General features: G+C 42.8%; 2 protein-coding genes across 2 annotated transcripts in view; one reads left to right on the top strand and one right to left on the bottom strand.

Moving 5' to 3' along the window:
- The window catches only part of ankfy1 (ankyrin repeat and FYVE domain containing 1), a 110,115-nt gene extending 103,079 nt beyond the window's left edge, over nt 1–7,036 (top strand). The window contains exon 25 of the mRNA XM_068010069.1: nt 1,517–7,036. Within this exon, the coding sequence (XP_067866170.1) occupies nt 1,517–1,649 (133 nt within the window). The 3' untranslated portion in view covers nt 1,650–7,036. The remainder of the gene's footprint in view (nt 1–1,516) is intronic.
- On the bottom strand, nt 5,840–23,708 carry cyb5d2 (cytochrome b5 domain containing 2). Its single transcript, XM_068010071.1, has 5 exons — nt 23,160–23,708; nt 14,503–14,643; nt 9,810–9,996; nt 8,821–9,066; nt 5,840–7,035 (listed from the first exon to the last, which is right to left on the bottom strand). The coding sequence occupies exons 1-4, from the start codon at nt 23,428–23,430 to the stop codon at nt 8,856–8,858; spliced, it is 810 nt and encodes a 269-aa protein (XP_067866172.1). The 5' UTR covers nt 23,431–23,708; the 3' UTR covers nt 5,840–7,035; nt 8,821–8,855.
- Nucleotides 23,709–24,068: the final 360 nt, after the last annotated feature.

Genomic DNA, 24,068 nt, shown 5'->3' with positions numbered 1-24,068 from the left:
TCTTTGCAGTCTGCTATCTAATATGGAACTACTCCCTTCTCTAGTATTGTCCAACACACATTATTCACCTTATTCCTCTTTTCTACTTCTATATGCTGGTGCCCATCCCCTTGCCAAGTTAGTTTAAACCCTCCCCAACCACACTAGTGAACCTCCCCAAGAGGACATTGGTCCCAGTACTGTTGCGGTGCAACCCATCTCTTTTGAAAAGGTGCCTTCTGCCTCAGAACTGGTCCCAAAACCCCAAGAATCTGAAGCCCTCACTCCTGCACCATGCTTCAAGCAACACATTGATCCTCCCTATCTTCCTATTTTTACTTTCGCTATCATGTGGCACTGGGAGAAATCCAGAGATTACTACCTTCGAGGTCCTACTATTTAACTTCCTCCCTAGCTCCAGAAAATCTGATCGTAGGACCTCATATCTGCCCTTGCTATGTCATTAGTACCAATGTGTATCTCAACTTCTGGCTCGCTCCTTTCCTCCTGCAGAATAATGTGCACCCTCTCGGTGATGTCCTGGCACCAGGGATGCAACACAGCATGTGGGACTCGCAATGATGGTTACAGAAATGCCTATCTATCTTCCTGAGTGTGGAACCTCTTATAACAACTACATTTCTACACTTTTCTGCTCCCTCCTGTACTGTCCCTTGCCCATCATTGGTGCCAAGCTCTGGACTGCACAGCTTCAAGATGTCGTGACTCGCAGCAGTCTCCAGTGCTGAGTACCTGTTTGAAAGTGGCACACACCCTGAAGACTCCTGCCTCTTCTTCGTCTTCTAGATGGCCACCCACCTAGTCTCCTGAACTCTTGCTGCCTGTGAGATGATCACCTCCAGGAAACGCCCCTGCTCCATAGTGACTGCAGCTGCCTTTCTAGCTCGGAAATTCTGAGCTTGATCTGAAGCGGCTGTAGACACTTCCTACAATGCGTGGTCGCCCAAGACACATGAAGTGTCCTGGAGTTCTCGCATGGCGCAGGAATTTCCAATAACAGGTCGCAGCTGCCCTTCCATAATCAAAAAAATCCTATTTCCTGTTTTGCAGTTTGGTTGGTACTTTGTTTAAACTATTAATTTTAATTCATGCCTCTCAACCTGCTTTGTGCTAATACTCATTAATTCACTTACTGTGATAATTACTCTGACTGAAATTTTTAATTTCCCAGCTCAAACTTTGTATGAATTCCCTAGTTTTGAGAGAAAAAGAGAATACTTATTAACTAATCACATACCTGCTTTCCTGTAACGTCACACTTTGATTTTGTTTTTGGTCGGTTCAATCTGAATCCTCCAGAGAGCTCTTATCTCTGCCACTGGTCTCGCTGTGCTCTCGTGGATTATTCTGTGCAATAAATATGCTACCCTTGTGTTAAAAGCAGCCAACAAAGAACATTGGTACCATTAGAAATCTAACATTTAAAAAGATATATAGGGGGTGTAATGTTGAGAGAAATTGCATTGCTTCCAGGAGCTGTGCTCTCTGCTGATACATGTCCTCTTTGTCTTGACAGCCGCCATTGTGGACGACTGCTCTGTCACAAGTGTTCGACGAAGGAGATTCCCATCATCAAGTTTGATTTGAACAAGCCTGTGAGGGTGTGCGACATTTGCTTTGATGTGCTGACACTGGGTGGGGTCTCTTAGTACTTGTTGCCCTTGCGTTTAGTGTTTTATGGGCACTACACAGCGCCTTTCCAGCAGCGGGAAACTTCTATTGGACTAGCGCCTTTCAAAGAGAAGCTCAAACACTTGAGGGACCGCATTATATTACTCAGATTGAAATTATGTTGTTTGATTCTCCGATGTATTAGTGGACTCTTACATGAAAGGATGGATATATAGCCATGTGAATTAATCAGAATTGAGTGCTGGTGCTCGTGGCTGGGGTTGGGTTTGACCCTATTCTGATAGGGTTGTATGGTAGAAATATTCAGGACCTGATGTCACTTCCAGTTAACATTCTCCAATTTCTGCTCTTTGTATTTTTTAAATCTTGTTCACTAATCTTAGATAACGCTTTTTTTTCCCTCCTCGACTCTATCCAGAGGTATTGTCAGATGACGTCTTGATGCAGTTACAGATGCCAACAAGACTTAGCACGATATAGGCTAGCTCAATGGTGGGGGCTGGGGTGGGCAAGCAAGACCTTGAGGGAATTGACTGTTCATTTTGCCCTATGTAGACTGTACATGGTAACTCTGTTTCCATGCATCTAATCATAGATGGCAGCAGCTGAATGTATAATCCTTAGTGGTTTGGATCTCTGGAGGAAACTTGGTAACACTAATTTAGGAAAATATTTTTTATTACCAATAGAAATGGTTGTGCATTTGAAAAGGGAAATGTTGCATATTTAGACCAATTGCTTGGTCATATACATGATAGAATATGGTCTCTTTTAAACTGGAACGAGGTGGAATAACTTTCTAAAATCTACTATTAGTATAGTATCACACCAACCTGTGGGGAAACTAGTTCTGTCATCAGTGATGACTGAACAGATTGGTTCACCTTTTCACTAATTTCCCAGTTTTATTTCAGTCTGTCATTTGCTTTGCTTGGATGTACATTGTACAGAGTAATACATACAGCACTAGCCTGGTTAGCAACATGTTCTAACATCACTGAACAGTCTGGTAATTAATATGCTCCACCAGGCATCCTGCAGGCGATGGTTTACTGGAGGCCCTGCTGTTAATAGTGGCCAAGTCAGGTTGGAGCGGTTTCTGTAGCTGCTGCTGGGTGCACTTATTAAGGGTCTCACAGTATCACAGTATCTTGGAAGCTTTAGTCATAAATATACAAGGAAGCCATTTTTGGTTATGATGTGCAAATGACACTTGGGCCTACCTGGAAGGGAAAGGGTTACATTTGGACCACCATTCTAATTTGTGTTGTCTCATTCATAAAAGCACTATTCTAAGGATTACCACCTGACATAATCAAAGTTGTGTAAAATATTTCCGAAACTACCAGTTATTGTATTTTATGCAGTTTTTACTGTGCTATATAATGCTTCAAGGTGCTTTGGAAAAATGTTATGCTTTATTGCATTATATCTTAATCCATTTGGATATAAAGCCTGTTGTTTTAAGTGAGGCTGACCAACTGAGCTGCATTCACATCCCACGTATAATTCTGTGCGAATACTATGTGTAAATCATAGCTTGTCTCGGGTCCAGTGAATGGGATGAAGGCTAAATCCAAGCTTTTTGGAAGAGTTTTCATTTCAATTCTTGGTTGAGGTTAGCAACTATGTTGAACATTCCATTTGTTATATGATGTTGGTGCATTTGTGAGCAGAGATGAATAATGTAATCATGTTGATATGAATGAACTAAGAGACTTTTGGCTAACAGCGATAGCTGCTCTAAATCATTATCAGAGGCTGTTTCTGTGTCACATGGAGAGAACAATGTGCTGTTGATGGATTCATTTCAAAGGAAAGTTTAATCACAGTGGGCCAGATTTCAAGCCATCCTCCATTTATTTGTTGTGACTATGCCTCTTTCATGGTCTGTGGGCTAAGAAATCTGTGTAGCTTACTTTGTAGCATGTAGTCATCCATCATTATTCCTGGCAACTCGAGGTAGCAAACAAAGCCAAAAATACTCTATTCTTGCAGAGCCCAGGACAGGCCAGTTTCCATATTTAAATGTTGTAGGAGATAGTGTTTTCATAGAAGCACTGGGTTTGAAGTAGAATAACCATTTTCCCAAGTAGTCCTAGTACTTGGAGGTCAATATTCATTTATTTGGCCCAATGATGAGCAGTAAGTGAATGGTGAAAGGGAGTCATCCCAGGGATCTCTCCTTTTACATCATAAATTTTTTCAAATGTAGATCTCATGCCTTTAAAATCTTATTCCATCATTCCTTTTTTTTCTCATCTGGTCATTTACAAGATTAGTCAACAGAATCTCCCTTAAATTGTGATTATGCATTATAACAGTTTGTCTAGAATTTATTTTAAAGCAGGACTTGAAAGGGCAATGACTAATCAATGGCAGACTAGTCAGCAAGCTGTACTCAGCCAACCTCGGTACACGCAGTTTGATTAAACTAGTTTTCAGGTTGCTTTATGCCAGTTGCAGTCACAAATAGGTGTGGGACATGCTTAAATGTCGTAACCAGTGTAAATGAACTACCATTGCCTGGTAATTACTTGAGGAAATCAAGTTGCACCAAAGGCACCAACATCTTATTCCATCTCCTCTTGCTGTCGCCAGTGCCCTCGTATTTGAGTCTCCTGTGTAATGTGACCTTTAACCCATTGAAAACTGTATCTTACCAACATCTGAACATTAATTTTCAATGTTCAGTTCTGATTGTTCTAAAATCAGTGCTTTTTGAATAAAACCACTATTAAACTACATTTACCTAATAATGAACAAATGAATTTAGAGAAACCTTTGTTTGAGTAGCAAGAGCTCAATGGGTTAAAATTCATTTCAGCCCTTAACCCCATTTAATTATCCATTATTCAGTATTAGAAGAAATATGTTTTAGTAATGGCTAACTTTTTGCACTAACATTGAAACCTATTGCACAGAATTGTCTTATAATGGTGTATGTTTACTTCTGTTTATGGTGTATAGGTGATTATCTGTACAGCAATGTCATTGAACAGTATCCAAGATGTTGCTCGCAGTGGTGCTTAGGGATATGATCAATATAGTTCTCTTTGGTAAACTCTGACTCTGTGTAATTACAAAGTCGCTGGGGGTAAAGTCTGTAGTTTTAGGTGGTAATAGCCAAAGGGGGTCACCAACCAGGGTCATATAGAAATGTGGCTTAAACCATAGATGACTGTTACTATAATGGCAGCTGCTTATGCCCCTTTGAAATAGCAGAACAGTTATACATGTTCATTGGAAGCCACTGATACCTAGGTAGCCATAGTGAGGGGTGTAGCTGTGTTTTTAAGACAGACACCACAATACAATAGTAAAATTCAGTACGGCTCTCTATCTTTTAGATCACAGTTGCAGAAAACTTGATACTTATGGACTTGGAATTGCATTGAATTCTACATTATATCATTGTCACCTGCTAAAAGCTACAGTGTTATATTACCCTGCTTGCATGACTCCATATGTAAGAACAGCAGGCACGTTTCACTTTACCAAGCACGTTACGCTATGTTCATGCCATGGTTCACTGTCAATTTGCAGTGGTATCCTAGAGCAAAGATTGGCTATCCTTCCCTCAGCTGGTGTCCAGTGTGGTTAATACTGCTGTCCCATCTCTGAAAGCTGGGTGTACTATTCAGGTATTCTTCTCTTAACCAGCAATAAATAGAGACACTAGTCATCTCGATTACTGTTGTGGAACCTTGCTGTGCACAAATTGACTATATTTGCTAACATTATGCTGGCTGTACTTTGCAAGTTATTTGATCTTGAGTGGTTTGGGGTGTCTTGCAGCTCGGATCAGATTCTGTGGCAAATTCTTAAGCATTTAGGTAAATCTTCAATAAGGACGAATCTTGATGTGCTTTCTGTTCTGCTATGCTTTCTACAACTTTACCTTATGCTCCGAATTAACACACTAGCTTGACACTTTTCCCAACCACCTTCATGTCCCAGAGTTTTATAGAATCTTATTGGGCTGGATTTCGAGGTTAGCAGTGCAGTGAAGGCACTCAATGCTGACACTGAATCAATCTGAGCACCTCCCTACTATGAGAATTTTGGAAAGAGGGTTCCCTCCCGCCATCAGCCTCTGTGGAACCCAGCAGCACTGTGTAGCACCAACAGAAATAGCAGGCAGTTGTGGATGTGGCTTCCAGTCATTCTTCATAATCTGCATAAACTAGACTCATTCTGTGAAAAAGCATTGGAAAATCACATTTATTTGACATGATTAATTTTACAAAATTGAAATGTTTACATTTTAAACTGCAAAATTTTGATTGTCATTTTCATATTTTGAGGAAGTCTGAAATCATTTAAATGTTCCAATGTATTTTTAAAAAGTCTGAACTCATCAAAAAGTAAAATTTGACAATTTATCTGATTTGTTTAAAATGTGACTCAGCTGAAGCACTTACAACCATTGGCAGAGTTATTTACAGGAGGGGGCATAACCTGTCCCATTCCACACACAAGTAAATGTGGGCCCCTGATTGGATAGTATGAGGGAGAAACCCCCTTACACCCACTAGAATAATAGTTGGGTATTCCATGTTGAAATCAGCCAGTGGAATGAGTGAGAATAGAGGTTATGGGTGTGGAGACCTTAAGCTGCAGAATTCTGGATCTGGACTGGGTGTCAGCTACACCTCAACCTTCTCAACTGCCTCTGAGCAGAAGGTTATGGGTTCAGAAACCCTCCAGAGTCTTAAGCTGACACTCCAGTGCTGTACTGAGAGAATTTTGGGCCTACATTCTCCTGGGGTTTAGAAGAATGAGGGGTGATCTCATTGAAACATACAAGATTCTGAAGGGGTTGGGTAGGGTAGACGCTGAGATTGTTTCTACTGTTCTGGCAATCTAAAACATGGGGGCACAGTCTCACGATAAGGGGCCGATTATTTAGGACTGAGATGAGGAGAAATTGCTTCACTCAAATGGTTGTGAATCTTTGGAATTCTCTATCCCAGAGGGTTTTGGGTGCTCCATCATTGAATATATTTATATATTCTGGGATAGACAGATTTTTGGGGGCTCAGGAAATCTAGGGAGATGGTGAGGGTGGGAAAGTGGAGTTGAAGCCTAAGGGGTGGCACAGTGGCGTAGTGGTTAACACCGCAGCCTCACAGCTCTGGCGACCCGGGTTCAATTCTGGGTACTGCCTGTGCGGAATTTGCAAGTTCACCCTGTGACCTCGTGGGTTTTCGCCGGGTGCTCTGGTTTCCTCCCACAGCCAAAGACTTGCAGGTTGATAGGTAAGTTGGCCATTATAAATTGCCCCTAGTATAGGTAGGGGAATATAGGGACAGGTGGGAATGTGGTAGGAATATGGGATTAGTATAAATGGGTGGTTGATGGTCGGCACAGACCTGGTGGGCCGAAGGGCCTGTTTCAGTGCTGTAAAGAAGAAGAAAAAAAATTAGCCAAGATTATATTGAATGGTGGAGTGGGCTCGACAGGCAATATGGTCCACTACTATTTCTTGCGTTCTGCACTTTGAGATGCAATCTTTCTCCATATTAAACTGAGGCTTCATTTGTCATCTTGGGGTAGTGTAAAAAATCCCAGAGCATTACCTAGAGGCGCAGGGGAGTTCTGTGTCCTGACCAACATTTATACCTCAACCAAAATAATTAAAACAGATTATCTGATCATTACCACATTTCTGTTTGTGGGACCCTGCTGGGTGCATACTGGCTGCCATGTTTCCTACATTACAATAGTGACTACACTTGAGAAAGTACTTCATTGGCTTTACAGTGCTTTGGGATGTCCTGAGGTTGTGAAAGCTGCTATAGAAATGCAAGTTCTTGCATACTTGTACAAGTTTAAGGCAGAAGCCTGACCCGAACCACATGAAGCCTCTCCTTGAGTGAAAGAGTTTGAATACCAGAATAGGTAAAAACGGTCACTGCTCAGTTTCTTGGCCATTGGCAAAAAGCTGTTTCACTTTTGTAATGTGAACAAAATTCAAGTTTAGCCACAGCAAGCTTCAGGCAATTGAGTTTACATACCAGTACAGATAATAAATAATGTTCTACTAATGCAAAGATCACTAAAATTAGAGCTACAAGGAACTGTTCTTTCTACAGCAACTAACTAATTTGATTATGTAACACCTGTCCCAATAACCTTTCTGCCCCCCCCCCCATTAAAGTCAACTATGACCACTTTTAAAAGTGAGATCATTCATGAGAGAGCATTATTTCTATAATTACATTATAAAGAGTCCTGGAATTGGTTCTGATCTAGTTACACTTTATCCCTCCACTATCAAGCTCACTCATCCATTATTCATGTATAGATATTGACCATGGTTGTTGTACAATCTGCAAGAAGCCAATGAGGAACAAGATGCACCTATACAGCATCTATTTATATCCCATATATTGGAAATGGGAGTTCAGAAAGGGTTGAATTTGTATAGCAATAAAAAATTGTTAGTGTCAAGCATTAGGCATGGCACAATCCTGTTATTTTCCTAGTTTTTATAAAAAGCAAAGCAACTATGAAACACATGTATTCTGGCAAAACTACTACACAGCGGTGTTCTTTTACTTCCTTGCTTGGCTAATGTGGAGTCCCATCTACTGATAAAATCCTCTTTAGATTACTGATTACGTTTGTTTCCATGCACGTGGAAACCAGGGGTGTGGTACATCATTTACTGCCTGTACGAGACTTGCTATCACATTGGCTGCTTGGTTACTATATGAAGACAGTATTATTTGGTCTAGCATTTCCAACTTTTTTTTGGGTTCTTGAAATGAAGGTAACACTGTCAGTTTTACATACTGATCCTCTAGTCCAAAAGGCACCTTCACCCAAGTAGTATGGGACTACATAGGCTACAGCAGGTTATGGCAGTACATTCCCTTCCCTCTGACATGGGTGAACATGCTGGCTTTTTTTGACAACCTGTGAGCTTTCATGGCCATTGTTGCTGGTGTCAGCCAGATTGCTTGATGAAACTAAATCCCTTCTAGGATAATGTTTCACCTGTATTGGAAACCATGAACCCTTGGCATTCTGGTTTCTCCCCACCTGAAATTAGCTTGATACTTGACTGAAAATTAGCATTAAGTACACTACCCATGACTAAGTTTATCCTATTAAAATATCCATTTATGTAAGACATTGCAGTAATGGAATATCACAGATACTGAGTTTATTGCCTCTTACCAAAAATGGCCTGACAGTGGATTACAGGCCTGTTTTTATGTGGCTGGAATGGCACATGAATCTGAGAGGCTCAGACATCCCTCATATTCCTGGAGCCTAGGGTTGTCCAGATCTCCCCTGTTGTCAGTTGAACTGGGTTGGTTAAAGGGTGGTCCAGTCGTATGCACGCAAACACAGTGATGGTTCCTTGATCCAGGCTTGTATAGTTTGCGTGGGACACCAGCCCAATTCCTTTCTATTCCTCCGCTGCAATACAGAAATACACCATTAACAAATGTTGTATTTATTCACTTTTTTTTAAATCAATTCTGTTTGTTTTCTCTCTGTACCTAATTTACTGGATGAAGGGGAATACAGGAGCTATAATGTACCTTGCTACACATCCTTTGTATCTCAGGGCTGGAGAGGGTAACATTTGCTTGTTCAGTTGCTTTTTTCACCCCTTTTCCCTTGCGTATGCCTCACCTTGAAGATGGCTTTCAATTGTGATACTTGAGAAATTATTTTTATTAATGAGATTGTGGAGTTTGCTAGAATTAAATTGACTGTAGTGATGCACTGAGAACAGTGGCCTGATCCATCACCAAAATGACTGGAAGGGTTGATCATGATTATATGACTATGTCCATCACTACCCTGGTAGATGCAACCAGGAGCCAGCAGACTTTGTGTGCACCAGCAGCAATGGTCCTGCCATTATTTGAAAACATTTTTTAAATAAAGTTCTCTCCGTACCTTGAGGAAAAAAGAAAGACAGACCATCGTTTCTATTCTGTCTCCATCCAATGACCTCTGTATAGCTATGGAACAGATGACTATGGAATTAGGTTTGCTCCTAACATCATGGTTAAATCCTTTTATGTTTGCACATGTGGAATCCTTGGATGGGCAGGAGTGGATGTTCAGACATGCAAGCCTTCTGTGAGATACTGTTTTCAGAACAAAAAAGGCACTGGAAAGGGAAAGTTAATTTTTAAAAAAAGACAAACCTGCGAGGTGAACACCAGACTCTGCCGCCTTTGGTCGAGGTCCATTCAGAATTGCAAGGGGGAAATATTTTGTTTTCCAACTCGGCCTCTGCCTTCTGCTTCTTTCCCTGCATCATAGCCAACTCTGCATCAATGAGAGTTTGGGTCGGTTCACCACTATGATCGTAATATGTTCCAATTAATTTGCCTTGCAAGAAGAAAAAAAACGTTTGAGACAGCAGCTCAGAACCAGGCTTAAACAGCTAAATATTGGGTAAAAGACAAACCCATAACAAAGCCTAACTTGCAAAACCAAAATTAAAACCATGCAAATTAAATTGCCATGTTAAAAATTGCATTCTAAAGTGTGTAGAATTGTTTAACCCCAATGTGAGACATTTAAACATTGGTCAATAAAATATTTTAAGTTACAACAGCTGTTATAACGATAACAGCTCTGGTGTAAAGATAGCTCTTACCAAGAGCTGATAGTCATGCTGGGGCAAATGGCTGCTTTCTATGCTGTATCATTCTATGATCTTAAAATATAGCAGTAATAGGAAGATTTTAGAAGTCTCAGCCATAGTGTCTACTTCCACTAAAATAAAACACTTTGTTAAAGATGTTTTGTAAATTATTTTGGAAAATCCAAATGTAACTGCTGTTCTGCCTTTTTCCCTTTGAACTAGAAAATAGGTTCCTTAACTCCCATAACACATCTTTAGCTGTGAATCTATTTTTCCTGAACAGTACTGCCACCCCACCTTTTTTTTCCTTCGCTACCTTTTCTGAACACTTTATATTGTTATGACCAAGGCGGGAGGTGTGCACTGTTCATTCAGTCCCACTTCTCCATACGTTACAACATATATTTAAATTTTCCCACTTACCAAAAGTCAATCGTATACTCTACTTTTCCCCCAGAACAAACACTAGGTTTCTTATAATAAACAGATAGATTTGTGGTTTATTGAAGACTCAACCAATAATAAAGCAAACATACATGCAAGTTGAAATATGCAAACATGAATTGGGAGCCCCTCCAGCTTGTTCCACTGTTCAATAAGATCATGGCTGAGCTGTTTGTGCCTTGAATTTCACATTCCCATCTACCCTGATGACCTTTGACTCCCTTGCCTATAATCAAAGCCTTTAATTTATCCTAGCCTGCACACACATGCAACTGGTTAGCCGGGTAAAAATAAAGGATTATTGTTTACAGCTGTTGCAAAGAAACAGCAGGAATTTTTTTAAATGCTGAAAAGTATGGAAGGAAGTCCTTTGTTTTGGCGAGGTGTCCCAAAAGTGAATAGGTGGCTGTCAATGGGATCTTCTTAGAACAGCTCTTTCCAGCTGATGTTGAACAGTTGGGGTATGCTTTTAAAGAGACGTGGCTGCAGAAGGTTTCACATTAGGTCTTACATCAGGTGTGCAGCAACAAAGATTTCAATTCTCACACATTCACTGCAAAGTTCCTTTAAAGATGCAAGGTTTCTGCAAATGTGCAGGATTTCTTCAAATACAGGGGCCAACAGGAAACACACGACACAGGATTTGCTTTTTAAGAGAAAGACGGGCTGGCTGGATGATCTTCTGTTCTCCTGGCAGGTCAATAAGCAAACTCCAACTGGCTTTTCTCAGTGCAAAATGAAACCAAACCCTTTCCAGAGGTGAGTCATGTGACATCTATAAATCCTGGCTTATCTTTGCAAATAGCTCTTCAGTTCAAAACACAACCCCCTGCTGGGTTCTTTGCAAACAGGTGCCTTCCAGTAAAACTTGTTTACCTTCAGTCCAAACCTTCTGGTAACTTGTTTGAAGAAAAACACCCAAAGTTCAGCTTCTTTAAGATTCCAGCATCCATGGAATCCTTTTCAGTTTTTAAAATATAGATTCTCAAGTTTTAACAAAAAATGGAAACTCTCATAGCAATATCCTTGAATATTAAGTGCCCAGTCCTCACCATTTTCAAGCCACCTTTCCATTATTGCCATTACACGGCTATCTCAACTCTCCTGTCACTTTCAAAGATGTATGATCTGCTGGAGATCAACAAAACAAAAGAACCGAATTTGCCAAATGACCCCCAATAAAAAAGGTAAGATTTACTTTTATAACTTTTACTTTATCAAACCAAAATCAACATATATTAAACATGTACTAACAGACAACCCACACTATAGGAAGGATGTGATTGTGCTGGAGAGGGTGTGAGGAGATTCACCAGGATGTTGCCTGGGCTGGAGCATTACAGCTATGGAGAGAGACTGAAAATGCAAGGGTTGTTTTCTTTAGAGCAGAGAAGGCTGAGGGGGGGCATGATTGAGGTACACAAAATTATGAGAGTCATTGATAGGTTAGATAGGAAGTAACTTTTTCCCTTAGCGGAGGGATCAATAACCAGGGGGCATAGATTTAAGATAAAGGGCAGGAGGTTTCGAGGGGATTTGAGGAAAACCTTTTTCACCCAGGGGGTGGTTGGAATCTGGAGCACACTGCCTGAAGAGGTGGTAGAGGCAGGAACCCTCACAACATACTCTCATACTGAGATGAGAAGAAATTTCTTCACCCAGAGAGTGGTGAGCCTGTGGAATTTGCTACCACAGAAAGCAGTTGAGGCCAAAACATTGTATGTTTTCAAGAAGGAGTTAGATATAGCTCTTGGGTCTAAAGGGATCAAAGGGTATGGGGAACAGGTTACTGAGTTGGATGATCAGCCATGATCATAATGAATGGTGGAGCAGGCTGTCAGAGCCAAATGGCCTACTCCTATTTTCTAAGTTTCTGTAACATTTAAGTAGTATTTAAATGAGCAGTTGAAACGCCATAGCATACAAGGCTACGGGCCAAGTGCTGGAAAATGGGATTAGAATAGTTAGGTGCGTGATGGCCAGCACAGACACAATGGGCCGAAGGGCCAATTTCTGTGCTGTATAATGACTAACTATCAGATACAACAAAGATAGATCTCATGGATTTACTGGGCAGTCCACTCAGCATACATGGCACCAATTACAGCCACAAAAGTTCTTCAAAGCTCTGACCTTCCTCAGGTAGAGCGCCAGTTCATTTCTTCCGAGATGCAGCCACCGATTCACATCCAACAGCAGTCCCCCTTCAACCCAAACTCCAAGGGTACGATCTTCACCCAAAACGGTGCACTTCTCCAGAAGCTCCTCAGCTCTGCTCATAGTCTCGATGGCGTGAATCCATCAGGACTACCTTCATCTGAGCTCTCCGGTGATAACCCTGTGTACTGTATGGCCGGGTTTGGTTACTCAGTTACCTTATGTACTAGAAACAGCTCCTGGATCCATGCTTCACTTTCTTCAGTATGCCTGCACTACACCTATGAGGGATCTGAATTTGGATGGCTGTGTCCTTTTTATATGGTTCCAACCAGTGTCTGTTTCCCCAGAAACGTGACAGTTTAGTTTGTTTTAGTTTCCCTTTCAGTTAGAGTCTGTCTTTAAAAAAAACAAGCTGTAAAACCAGGGTCAGTGCACCCAAAAGAACATTCGACAAGTCATCTGTTCAGATAACAGCTCATTCATACTCCCTTACTGGTCTCGCAAACCATGGATTCCATCACACACCCTCTCTCTGTTGCTGCACCCTTTTAAAATTGTACCTCAATACACTCAGGGCCTAGCTAAGGGGTATTTCCATCTGATAAAACTATACTTACATAGGAAGAGGAGTAGGTTGTCAAGCCTATTCTGCAATTCATTTAGGTAACGGCTGATCTGTACCTCAACTCCATTTACTCTGCTTTACTCCCAATCCCGAATATCCTCACCTAACAAAAATTGACGTGTGGCTGGAAAGCACCAATGGTCCCAGCATTCATAGCTTTTTTTTGGGGGGGTGGGGGGAGAAAGAGTGTTTGAAATTTCCACTACCCTTTGTGGAAAAGTGTGTCCTGATTTCACTCCTGAATGGCCTTGCTCTAACTTCCCTTATTCTGGATTTCCTCACTAGAGGAAATAGTTTCCCTATATCTTTCACTATCGCTCGCTAATGGGACACTCCAAGTACTACAATAAGGATAAACAGTGATTCGCCTTTGGTTGTTCCCCCCACAGTAGGGAAATTAAATGATCTGTGTTTAGTGCCATTCTTTAAGCAGCAATGGTACAAATAAACATTCTATCACCAACTCCTACTTAACAAAAATAACTTTTGACACGAATGTTTTAATGCAAATCACCTTATGTCTCTCTCTTAATGTGCAGCAAGATTATCTGGACACTACACACAGCTGGAAGGTCCCAGATCAGAGCCCCACTCTGCATTCAGTTTTCTAATCTCCTCCAAGACAGAGGGAGGCACAGCACTATTGACCTTAGCTCCCCTTGGTTAGATGGGAGTGGGTTCCTGTTACTGATCAATAACCCACAACCTCTGCTGTAAGTGACTGTGCTGGGCAAGGCAGCAATTGACTCAACTCCTGTAGTCAAGTGGCTTCCTGTCACCTGACATTAAACTGCGGAGGTTAATAAATTGGAACTTGGGCGCGGATTTCCAGTGCCCGTGGAAATGTGACTGACCAATCGACAGTTGACCTCAAGGCGTGGGGAGCGGGTCATGTTTCAGATCAGAAGACCTAAAGTTTGAGCCTTTGCACCTTCCCCAATATTTTGCATACTATTTCAGATCAGGTTTTTGGACTGCATTCTTATAAAGTGCGTCTTTTTCCAAATAAAACTCTTACCCTTAAAAATGTATTCTTTCTTGTAGAAGACAAGCCAGTCGTGGAGAGATAGCATTTCAGAGGGAGAGAGCTCAGACACATCATCCACCAGACCACTCTCTGTGAAATCACCACTCACGAAAGCTCTACACGCATCGCGACCTGCATTGAACAACAAAATAACGTCACTTCTGAGAGCAGTGAGCAATTAATTGTGTACTGATTATCTGCAGCAATGTGAAACATGTACACTTACATGTATATTAATGGCACAATGAGCAAGCAGGTCCTGCAAGAGTAATTTCTTAACTCAAAGTATATTTTTAAGTCCTTGAAATATACCTTGCTGTCCAGCTAATTTTTTGACCTGTTACACAAGTCAGGTGGAAGAGGCAGACTCCAGTAATGTAGCTCAGTAACCGAATTGCTAACTAAATCACAGAATAGGTCATACAAAGCTCACGGATTCTGACAGTCATAATCATCTGAACTCTGGGATTGAATTTTTCCAGTCCATTCAGATTATCAAGATCTTAATTATTTGAATTAATGAATAATACAATGCCTTTCATATAGTAAACAATGTTCCAAAATGCTTTGCAAAACTGAAAGCAGGCACTGAGCAGGAGAGTTAGGGAAGGTGACAAAACAGTCAAAGAAAGAACTAAAGAAACACTTAAATTTATCCAGTGCCTTTCACAACCCCAGGATATCCCAAAGTGCTTCACAGCCAATGAGGCATTTTTGAATTGTAGGTAAATGCACAGCAAGGTCCCACAAACAGCAATGTGGTAAAAACCAGATAAACTCTTTGTTGGTTGAGAGATAAATACTGGCCAGGACATGAGGGAGAATTTCCCTACTCTTCTTCAAAATAGTGGCACGGGGTCTTTTAAATCCACTGAAGTGAGCAAATGGGGCCACGGTTTAACATCGCATCCAATTATGTGCTCAAGACTTTTTTAGACTCAAAAGGGAACCAGAGCCAGATGAAAGGGAAGGGGAAGAGAAAAGAACCCCAGTCTGTTCAATCTTTCCCAAGAGGTACAACCTCTCAGTTCTGGTATCATTCTAATAATTCTTTTTTGGACCTTCTCCAGTGCCTCTATATCCTTTTCATAATATGGAGACCAGAACTGTTCACAGTTATCCAGGCATAGACTAACCAAGGTTCTACGTAAGTTTAGTATAATGTCTACTTTTCAAGTCTATCCCTCTAGAAATTAATTGTTTTATTTATGACCTTATTAATCTGCGATGCTACTTTTAATGATTTGAGTATCTGTACCCCCAGATCCCTCTGCTCCTCCACGCCATTTAAACACCATTAAAAGAAGCGACATAGGTTAATTAGGCCTCTATAAAAGAGATTAAGGATGGGGTTTTGATAGGGTAAATGTACAGAAGATGTTTCCACTTGTGGGGGAGACAAGAACTAGGGGTCATAAATAATAAAAAAGATAGTCACTAGAGAATTCAAGAGAAACTTCTTTACTAAGAGAGTGGTTCGAATGTGGATCTCACTACCACATGGACTAGTTGAATAGCACAGATGGATTTAAGGGGAAGTTAGATAAAGACATGAGGAAGGAATAGGAGGATATGCTGATAGGATTAGATGAAGAGGGGCAGGAGGAAGCTTGTATAGAGCATAAAAACTGGCATGGACCAGTTGGGCTGAATGGCCTTCTCCTGTGCTGTAAATACTCTAATTGTAAAGAGATCAGGAAAGTGCACACTCCAATCTACAGTAAAGGGTTATTGGAACACCTTGTTTTGTTGATCCACAATTGATCAATGGAGAAACTAATTTGCACACCCCTATTTGTATTATGGAGGCACAATCAATAAAGGAATTGAAATATAAAGTCTGAATTCAACAAAACCAAAAGGAAACTTATAATCTAAATCATGATTCATCGCCAGTGCTTATTAGACCCTCTATTCTTTGTGATGCCCAGTGACTGCAGAAGGCCCCAAGAGTATCAGTTGGCACTGCATGCTCCATCTCTAGAGCTCCTGGGCACAGGAGAGAGGCAGGCAACTAGAGCACCTTCCACCGTCCTCCCCAGGGGCCGTGCCCATCCTGGAGCTATGAATCAGCTAGTGAGATCAGATGAGTGGCGCAGTGGTTAGCACCGCAGCCTCACAGCTCCAGCGACCCGGGTTCGATTCTGGGTACTGCCTGTGTGGAGTTTGCAAGTTCTCCCTGTGACCGCGTGGGTTTTCACCGGGTGCTCCGGTTTCCTCCCACAGCCAAAGACTTGCAGGTGATAGGTAAATTTGTCATTGTAAATTGCCCCTAGTGTAGGTGGGTGGTAGGGATTATGGGATTACTGCAGGGTTAGTATAAGTTGTTGGTCGGCACAGACTCGGTGGGCCGAAGGGCCTGTTTCAGTGCTGTATCTCTAAATAAAATAATAAATAGATCACTGATCATGACTGGGTCTGAAACAGGAAAGGTGAAAATTCATCTGGAATCCATGGGGAATGTGTTAGACTTGGAGACAGGAGCTGAGCAAAGAACCACAGCTGCAAAAATAGGTTCTGGCAAATATACAAAGCAGGGACAGAGATAACAACAACAGGGAATGGGACAAAAACAAGAAATGAATGGAATTTGTAGGAAGGAGAATTGGGTGTGAGTCAAAGACTGAAAATAATAGAGTAACCAACCACAAATGCTGGAAGTACAGTGAGTCCATCCGATCTGTAACATGATAGGTTAACATTTTAGGTTTAGATTCTCTAAGCCAGTAAGCTCCTTTACAGAGCTTAACATAAGTCTGGGCAGACGTTTCTCAGTACCATCCTTACATGTTTTAAAAGTCTCTCTGGAAAAAACTGTCTCCCAAGTCACTTACAACTGTATTTTCAAAATCCCAGCTGTCTAGCCTTTGGCCATAACAATTCTGCAGCTGCCAGTCTCCTCATCCACACTCTCACCTTCACCATTGATGCCCTAATCACCATTAAAACCAGGTTGTCCAACAGACAGCCGGTGGGCCAGGATCCGGCCTGCCAGACATTTCCATCCGCCCTGCAGGTGTAAACTGTACCCAGGGCCATTCCTTATCCTGACCAGGGCTCCGTGACTGGAGATGGGAAATTTCCCTTTTCTAAAAAAACATTGTGCTGTCAGTTTCATAGCTGCTGAAGCAGGAACGCACTTCCCAACTTTGGACAGATTTGGGATTTTCCGACTTTTCTTTTAAAAGCTCGCTGGAAAACCCCGAATCTGTCTGAAGTTGGGAAGCGTGTTCCTGCTTCAGCAGCTGTGAAACTGACAGTGCAGTGTTTTTAAACAAACTGACCAACCACAAAGCTGCTGTGCTGTGCTGAGCGCTCCCTGCAACTGTCAGAGAGGGGGGCGGGTAACAATGAGGGGAGGGGAACAGAGACAGAAGGGGGAATAAAGAGAGAGAGCGAGAGAGAGGAAAACAAAGAGGGGGAAGAGAGAGAGAGGGGAAAACAGAGAGGGGGGGACGGGGGGGGGCGGACACAGAGAGAAACGGGGGACAGACGGGAGGGACACACAGAGAGTGAGGACAACAGAGAGAGAGAGGGAAACAACACAGGGGGGGGAACACAAGGAGAGAGAGAGACCGAGAGAAATCAAGATCACTCCTGATAGATGGATATCTATCCGGAATACTCTGCATCGCTACAAGTGTGTGGGCACACATTGACTATTTGTGCAAGCAAAAAAATCAGGTATCACACTAAATCAGTGTCCAACATAGTGATGAGAAAGTAAGTCAATAAATTAATCTTCTCATTTAAAGCTTCTTCACAAAACTGCATATTTGTTGTCGTTTTGATTAACAGCAAGATAACTTTTTAATGCCTTTATCTTTCTGAAATTGTCTCAACGAACCCCCATGTAAGACAAAAATTGTAATGTGGCCCTCCACGCAAAAAAGTTAGACAACCCTGATTAAAACCATTACTCTCTCTCGCCTTCCTGCTTCCCCTGGTACGGCCCTCATTTTTGGTCCTTTAAGACCAAGGGAGGGATGCAGGCTTGAACGGATATGGCGGACAACTGGTTTAGCCATTCATCGTCAGATCTGGCTGGATTACAAATCGTTAGAAGGTCCTGCTCTCCTCTGCCAAATCAGCTCACTATTCCAGGATTATCCTGAAATGCAAAGATTATACCAGCTTCTTTTCTCTACTGCAAACCGTCTTCTTAAACCCCTCTCCCCTCCACCCTCACCTTCAACATTATGTGTAAGGAGCTCATGGACTTCTTTGTCATTAAGATCGCGACCATCTAACCAGCTGCCTCTACTTCCCTCTCTTCCGCTAGCCCACCAGGCCAAACTTTCTCTAAAGCTCCCCACTGCCCTAAACTCACACCTTTCTCTAGTTTCTCTCCCCTGATGTTCACTCCGAGCTCATCTTGTCCATGGGGACTACCTCCTGCTCCCTCCATTCGATTCACACTAAACTGGTGCCTACCCAACTTCCCTTCCCGACTCCATTGTTAGCCGATATTGTTAACAATTTTCTCTCTTCAGGTATTGTCCTCCCTTTACTTCAAATCTGCCATCATCACCAATGTCCTCTCTAAGCTGGTTGGCCCCGCAGCAATCTGTTGCCACACAGACCGAGCACAAGTTGGCCCCTTTATTACCATGCATGCACGGCTGTGCAAAACAATTAAAGGGCCCACACACTTAAATGAAAAGGCTGTGCGCAAAAAAAAAAGAGGGATATTGATCATCACCCCTCTCATTAAAAAGTCAAACCTTGGCCCCACCATCCTTGCAAACTACTGTCCACTCTCCAACCTTCCTTTCCTTGCCAAAGTCCTTGAATGTTTTGTTGTATCCTGAATCCATGCCCATCTTTCTCAGAACTCCATTTTTGAATTCCTCCAATCAGGTTTCTGTCCCTACCGCAGCACTGAAATGTCTCTTATCAAAGTCAGAAATGACATTCTATTTGACTGTGATCATGATAAACTATCCCTCCTTGTCCTACTTCTTGACCTGTCTGCAGCCTTGACACAGTTAATCACACCATCCGCCTACAATGTCTCTCCATCGTCCAGCTGGGTGGGACTGCACTTACCTGGTTCCATTCTTAGCTATCAGTTGTAGCCAGAGAAACATCTGCAATGACTTTTTCCCACTCCCACACATTTACCTCTAGTGCATCATTGTTATTGGATTATTAACCTTGACATTGAACTATAACTGCTTCCCAGCCATACTGGGAATATATATACACTTCTAGTACAGTGGTTCTCAAACTAGAGTCTGCAGACAATAGAGACTTGCCAGGTGGGTCTGTGGTGCAGGACCGGCCTTACAGGTGAGTGATGTGGGTGACTGCCGAGGGCACTTTGATCAAGAGTAATCAAATGAGCAGGTGCCGGAGGTGGGCTCTGCTATCCCCATGCTTCTGCTCTCTTCTATTGGCTATGCAATGCTCTGGCTCTCTCTGGGCTCCTGTCATGGATAGACAGACACTGTAGTGGGAAGCAGGCACACCCATCTCACTGATATCTGTAAGTAAATACCTGTTTCCTTAAAAACATTATTAAAACACTCTTTACATGCAGCACTTTCATTTTATAAGTTTCATTTATAATTTGTATGGGTGGTCCGAGATCACCAATCCATTTGAAAAGGGGTCCTTCAGCCAAAACAGTTTGAGAACCACTGCTCTGGTAACCCCACCAAGGATCTAATCCCTGGCTCCTCAGCAACATCATCCTAAAACACAGCACTAGTTTTCACATGTATGCTGACGACACCCAGCTCTACCTCACCACCACCTTTCTCGACTCCTCCACTGACGCTAAGTTCTCAGACTGTTTGTCCAACATCCAGCATTGGATGAGAAGTATAGATTGGGAAGACTGAAGCCATTGTTCTTCAGTTCCTATCGCAAATTCTATTCCCTGGCTACAGACTCCATCCCTCTTCCTGGTGACAGTCTGAGGATGAACCAGACTGTTTGCAAACTCGGTGTCACATTTGATCCCAAGATGAACACCTAACCACACATATCTACGCCGTCATGTCTGCGCTCCTCTAAGTCTGGACTCTTGCGCATTCCCAATTTTAATTGCTCCACCATTGGTGGCCATGCCTTCAGCTACCGACGCCTTAAACTCTGGAAGTCCCTCCCTCTACCTCTCCTCTCCTTTATGATATTGCTTAAAACCTATCTCTCTGAGCAAGCTTTTGGCCATCTGACTTAATTTCTCCATCTGTGGCTTGGTGTCAAATTTGTTTGATTACACTCCTGTGAAGAACTGTGGGACATTTAACTATGTAAATGAAAGCTGTAGACAGCAGTGACAATGGTGAGTGCAGGGATCCATAGAATCATAGAAAGTTTAAGGCACAGAAAGAGGTCACTTGGCCCATCGTGTCTGTGCTGGCCGAAAAACGATCCACCCATTCTAATCCCACCTTCCAGCATTTGGTCCGTAGCCCTGCAGCTTACAGCACTTGAGGTGCATATCCAGACTTCTTTTGAATGAGTTGAGGGTTTCTGCCTCAACTACCCTTTCAGGTAGTGAGTTCTAGATCCCCACCACCCTCTGGGTGAAAATATTGTTCCCCATCTCCCGTCTAATTTTTCTACCAATCACTTTAAACTCATGTCCTCTAGTCACTGACCTCTCTGCTAACGTGAACAGGCCCTTCATCTCCACTCTATCCAGGCCCTTCAAAATTTTGTACATTTCAATCAGATCTCCCCTCAGCTTTCTCTGTTCCAAGGACAACAACCCCAGCCTATCCAATCTTTCCTCATAGCTGCATTTTCCAGTCCTGGTAACATCCTCGTAAATCTCCTCTGTACCCTCTCTAGTGCAATTACATCCTTTCTGTAATGAGGCGACCAGAACTGCACACAGTACTCGAGTTGTGGCCTAACCACTGAGTTATACAGTTCCAGAATAACCTCCCTGCTCTTATATTCTATACCTCGGCTAATAAAGGAAAGGATTCCATATGCCTTCTTAACCACTTTATCGACCTGTCCTGCTACCTTCAGGGATCTGTGGACATTCACTCCAAGGTTCCTCATTTCCTCTACACTTCTCAGTATTTTCCCATTAATCATGTATTCCTTTGCCTTGTTTGACTTCCCCAAATGCATCACCTCACACTTCTCCAGGTTGAATTCCATTTGCCACTTTTCTACCCACCTGACCAGACCATCAAAATCTTCCTGCAGCCTACAGCTATCCTCCTCGCTATCTACCACACGGCCAATCTTTGTGTCGTCTGCAGTCTTCTTGATCATTCCCCCTACATTTACGTCCAAATCATTAATATACACCACAAAAAGCAGGGGACTCAGTACTGAGCCCTGCAGAACGCCACTGGAAACAGCCCTCCAGTCGCTAAAACACACATCAACAATTACCCTTTGTTTCCTGCCACTGAGCCAATTTGGTATCCACTTTGCTGTATTTCCCTGGATCCAATGGGATTTTATGTTTTTTAAAAACCAGTCTGCCATGTGGGACCTTGTCAAAAGCCTTGCTAAAATCCATGTAGACTACATCATCTGCACTACCCTCATCTATCTTCCTTGTTACTTCTTCAAAAAATTCGATTAAGTTGGTCAAACAAGATCTTCCCTTAACCAATCCATGCTGACTATCCTTGATTAACCTGAGCCTTTCTAAGTGACAGTTTATCCTGTCTCTCAGAATAGATTCCAATAATTTGCCCACTACTGAGGTTAGACTGACTGGCCTGTAATTATTCGGTCTATCCTCACTCCCTTTTTAAACAGAGGTACAACGTTAGCAGGTCTCCAATCCTCCGGCACCACACCTGTATCCAGCGAGGACTGGAAAATGATACTCAGACCTTCCACTATTTCCTCTCTTGCTTCTTTTAACAGCCTAGGGTACATTTCATCTGACCCTGGTGATTTAAAAAACTTTCAAGGATGCTAATCTCATTAATATGTCCTCTCTCCCTATGTTTATCACATCCAATACTTCACACCCCTCTTCCTCAACTACAATATCTGCATCGTCCTCCTCTTTTTTTTGGGTCCAGGGAGATTAGTTTCAAACATCTGTTTCTAAACTTCCTTCTTTGATGCCTGGAGGTCATGACTGACACTAGTCTTTCAAAGACAAAGTCTTTCTTGCAAGGTCAAGATTTATCAACTGACACTATACTCAGCCTTCCTGAGGAATGCACCTTGATGTGCTGGCAAGGCTTTGAGGACCCTGAGGACTACAGCGGTAAGTACTACTCCTGACAGGGTCACCCAGGTCAGAGAGGTTGGAAGGTCCTGTCTGCACAGACTAAAAGGCAGTCCACCACCCTGCTGGCAAGTGCTTGTGAGTCAGGCTAATGACTTGTCCTTCTGTTATGGGAAACAACCCCAAAATAAGACGGGACTGTTAGACTAACAAATATTAACAATACCTGTGGAGAATCGCCATCTGCTGGATGTGAGGCTAAAGGAGACTGATGGATTAAATAACCTTCTCTGGATAGGCAGCAGTGAAAGGAATCTGTCACTGGGCACAGGAGACTCGAACCAACTGATACATCCACGATCTGTGGACAAGGCGAGTGGTTTTGCTCCGCAATAGTCCAGACGCTGCCGCTCTCCAACAATGGGCCAAGTGTTCGGTGTTGCTCTGCAGTTTCATTATGCCGGGTTCAATGGTTTTACTGTACCTGTAAAGAAGCTGTAGGAGCCTCCGGGTCCGTAATGCTTCTTCCCTTTGCTCACATCGAACACCTGTCCCAGGAGAGCCAGGTACAGCCCCGGGCTACCCGGCTCCCCCTTGTACCGGCTCAGTTCAGACTTGGTGAAGAGTCGGGGGGTCGGAGAGCCCACCGCATCCCCAAGCCATCCCGCAAACCAGCTGCTCAACGGCCTCCACACATCGGAGGGCAGCAGCACAGCAAACGCGCCGCACACCAGACAGAGCAGCAGCCGGTGCATGGTGACCGCGGGGCAGGGGAAATCTCCCGGCTCCAGCACGGCCGCCTCTTACTTCCCCTGACACTCAATTTCCGGGTTCCCTTGTTGTAATCCTCTCAGTGAGAACGCCAGGTTAACACCGGCTCCTCTTAAAGTGGCAGTGTTAGTAACACAAACACCTCTTAAAGTGACCGAGCCAGCAACACAGACTCTTCTTAAAGTGGCAGAGCAGTAACACCAGCTCCTCTTAAAGTCGCAGTGTCAGTAACACCGGCTGGTCTTAGTGACAGAGCCAGTAACACCAGCTCCTCTTAAAATGACAGTATCAGTAACACAGGCTCCTCTTAAAGTGACAGTATCAGTAACACAGGCTCCTCTTAAAGTGGCAGTGTCAGTAACACCAGCTCCTCTTAAAGTCGCAGTGTCAGTAACACCGGCTGGTCTTAGTGACAGAGCCAGTAACACCAGCTCCTCTTAAAATGACAGTATCAGTAACACAGGCTCCTCTTAAAGTGACAGTATCAGTAACACAGGCTCCTCTTAAAGTGGCAGTGTCAGTAACACCAGCTGCTCTTCATGACAGTGCCAGTAACACAGTCTCCTCTTAAAGTGTCAGTAACACATGCTTCTCTTAAAGTGGCACTGTATTAACACAGGCT

This window comes from Heterodontus francisci, chromosome 30 (genome assembly GCF_036365525.1).
Source record: "Heterodontus francisci isolate sHetFra1 chromosome 30, sHetFra1.hap1, whole genome shotgun sequence".
Classification (NCBI taxonomy): Eukaryota; Metazoa; Chordata; class Chondrichthyes; order Heterodontiformes; family Heterodontidae; genus Heterodontus; species Heterodontus francisci.
Note: the sequence above shows the minus strand (reverse complement) of the source record. Positions and strands in the feature narration are given on the sequence as shown.

Bases quoted from the DNA above. Each gene is read 5' to 3' on its own strand.
- cyb5d2 (XM_068010071.1), bottom strand. From the start codon at position 23,430: ATGCACCGGCTGCTGCTCTGTCTGGTGTGCGGCGCGTTTGCTGTGCTG. The intron at 14,644-23,159 runs GTACAGTAAAAC...TGTTCAATGCAG, and splicing joins CTCCTACAGCTTCTTTACAG to GTCGCGATGCGTGTAGAGCT. The intron at 9,997-14,502 runs GTAAGAGTTTTA...TCTTCTTGCAAG, and splicing joins GAAAGAATACATTTTTAAGG to GCAAATTAATTGGAACATAT.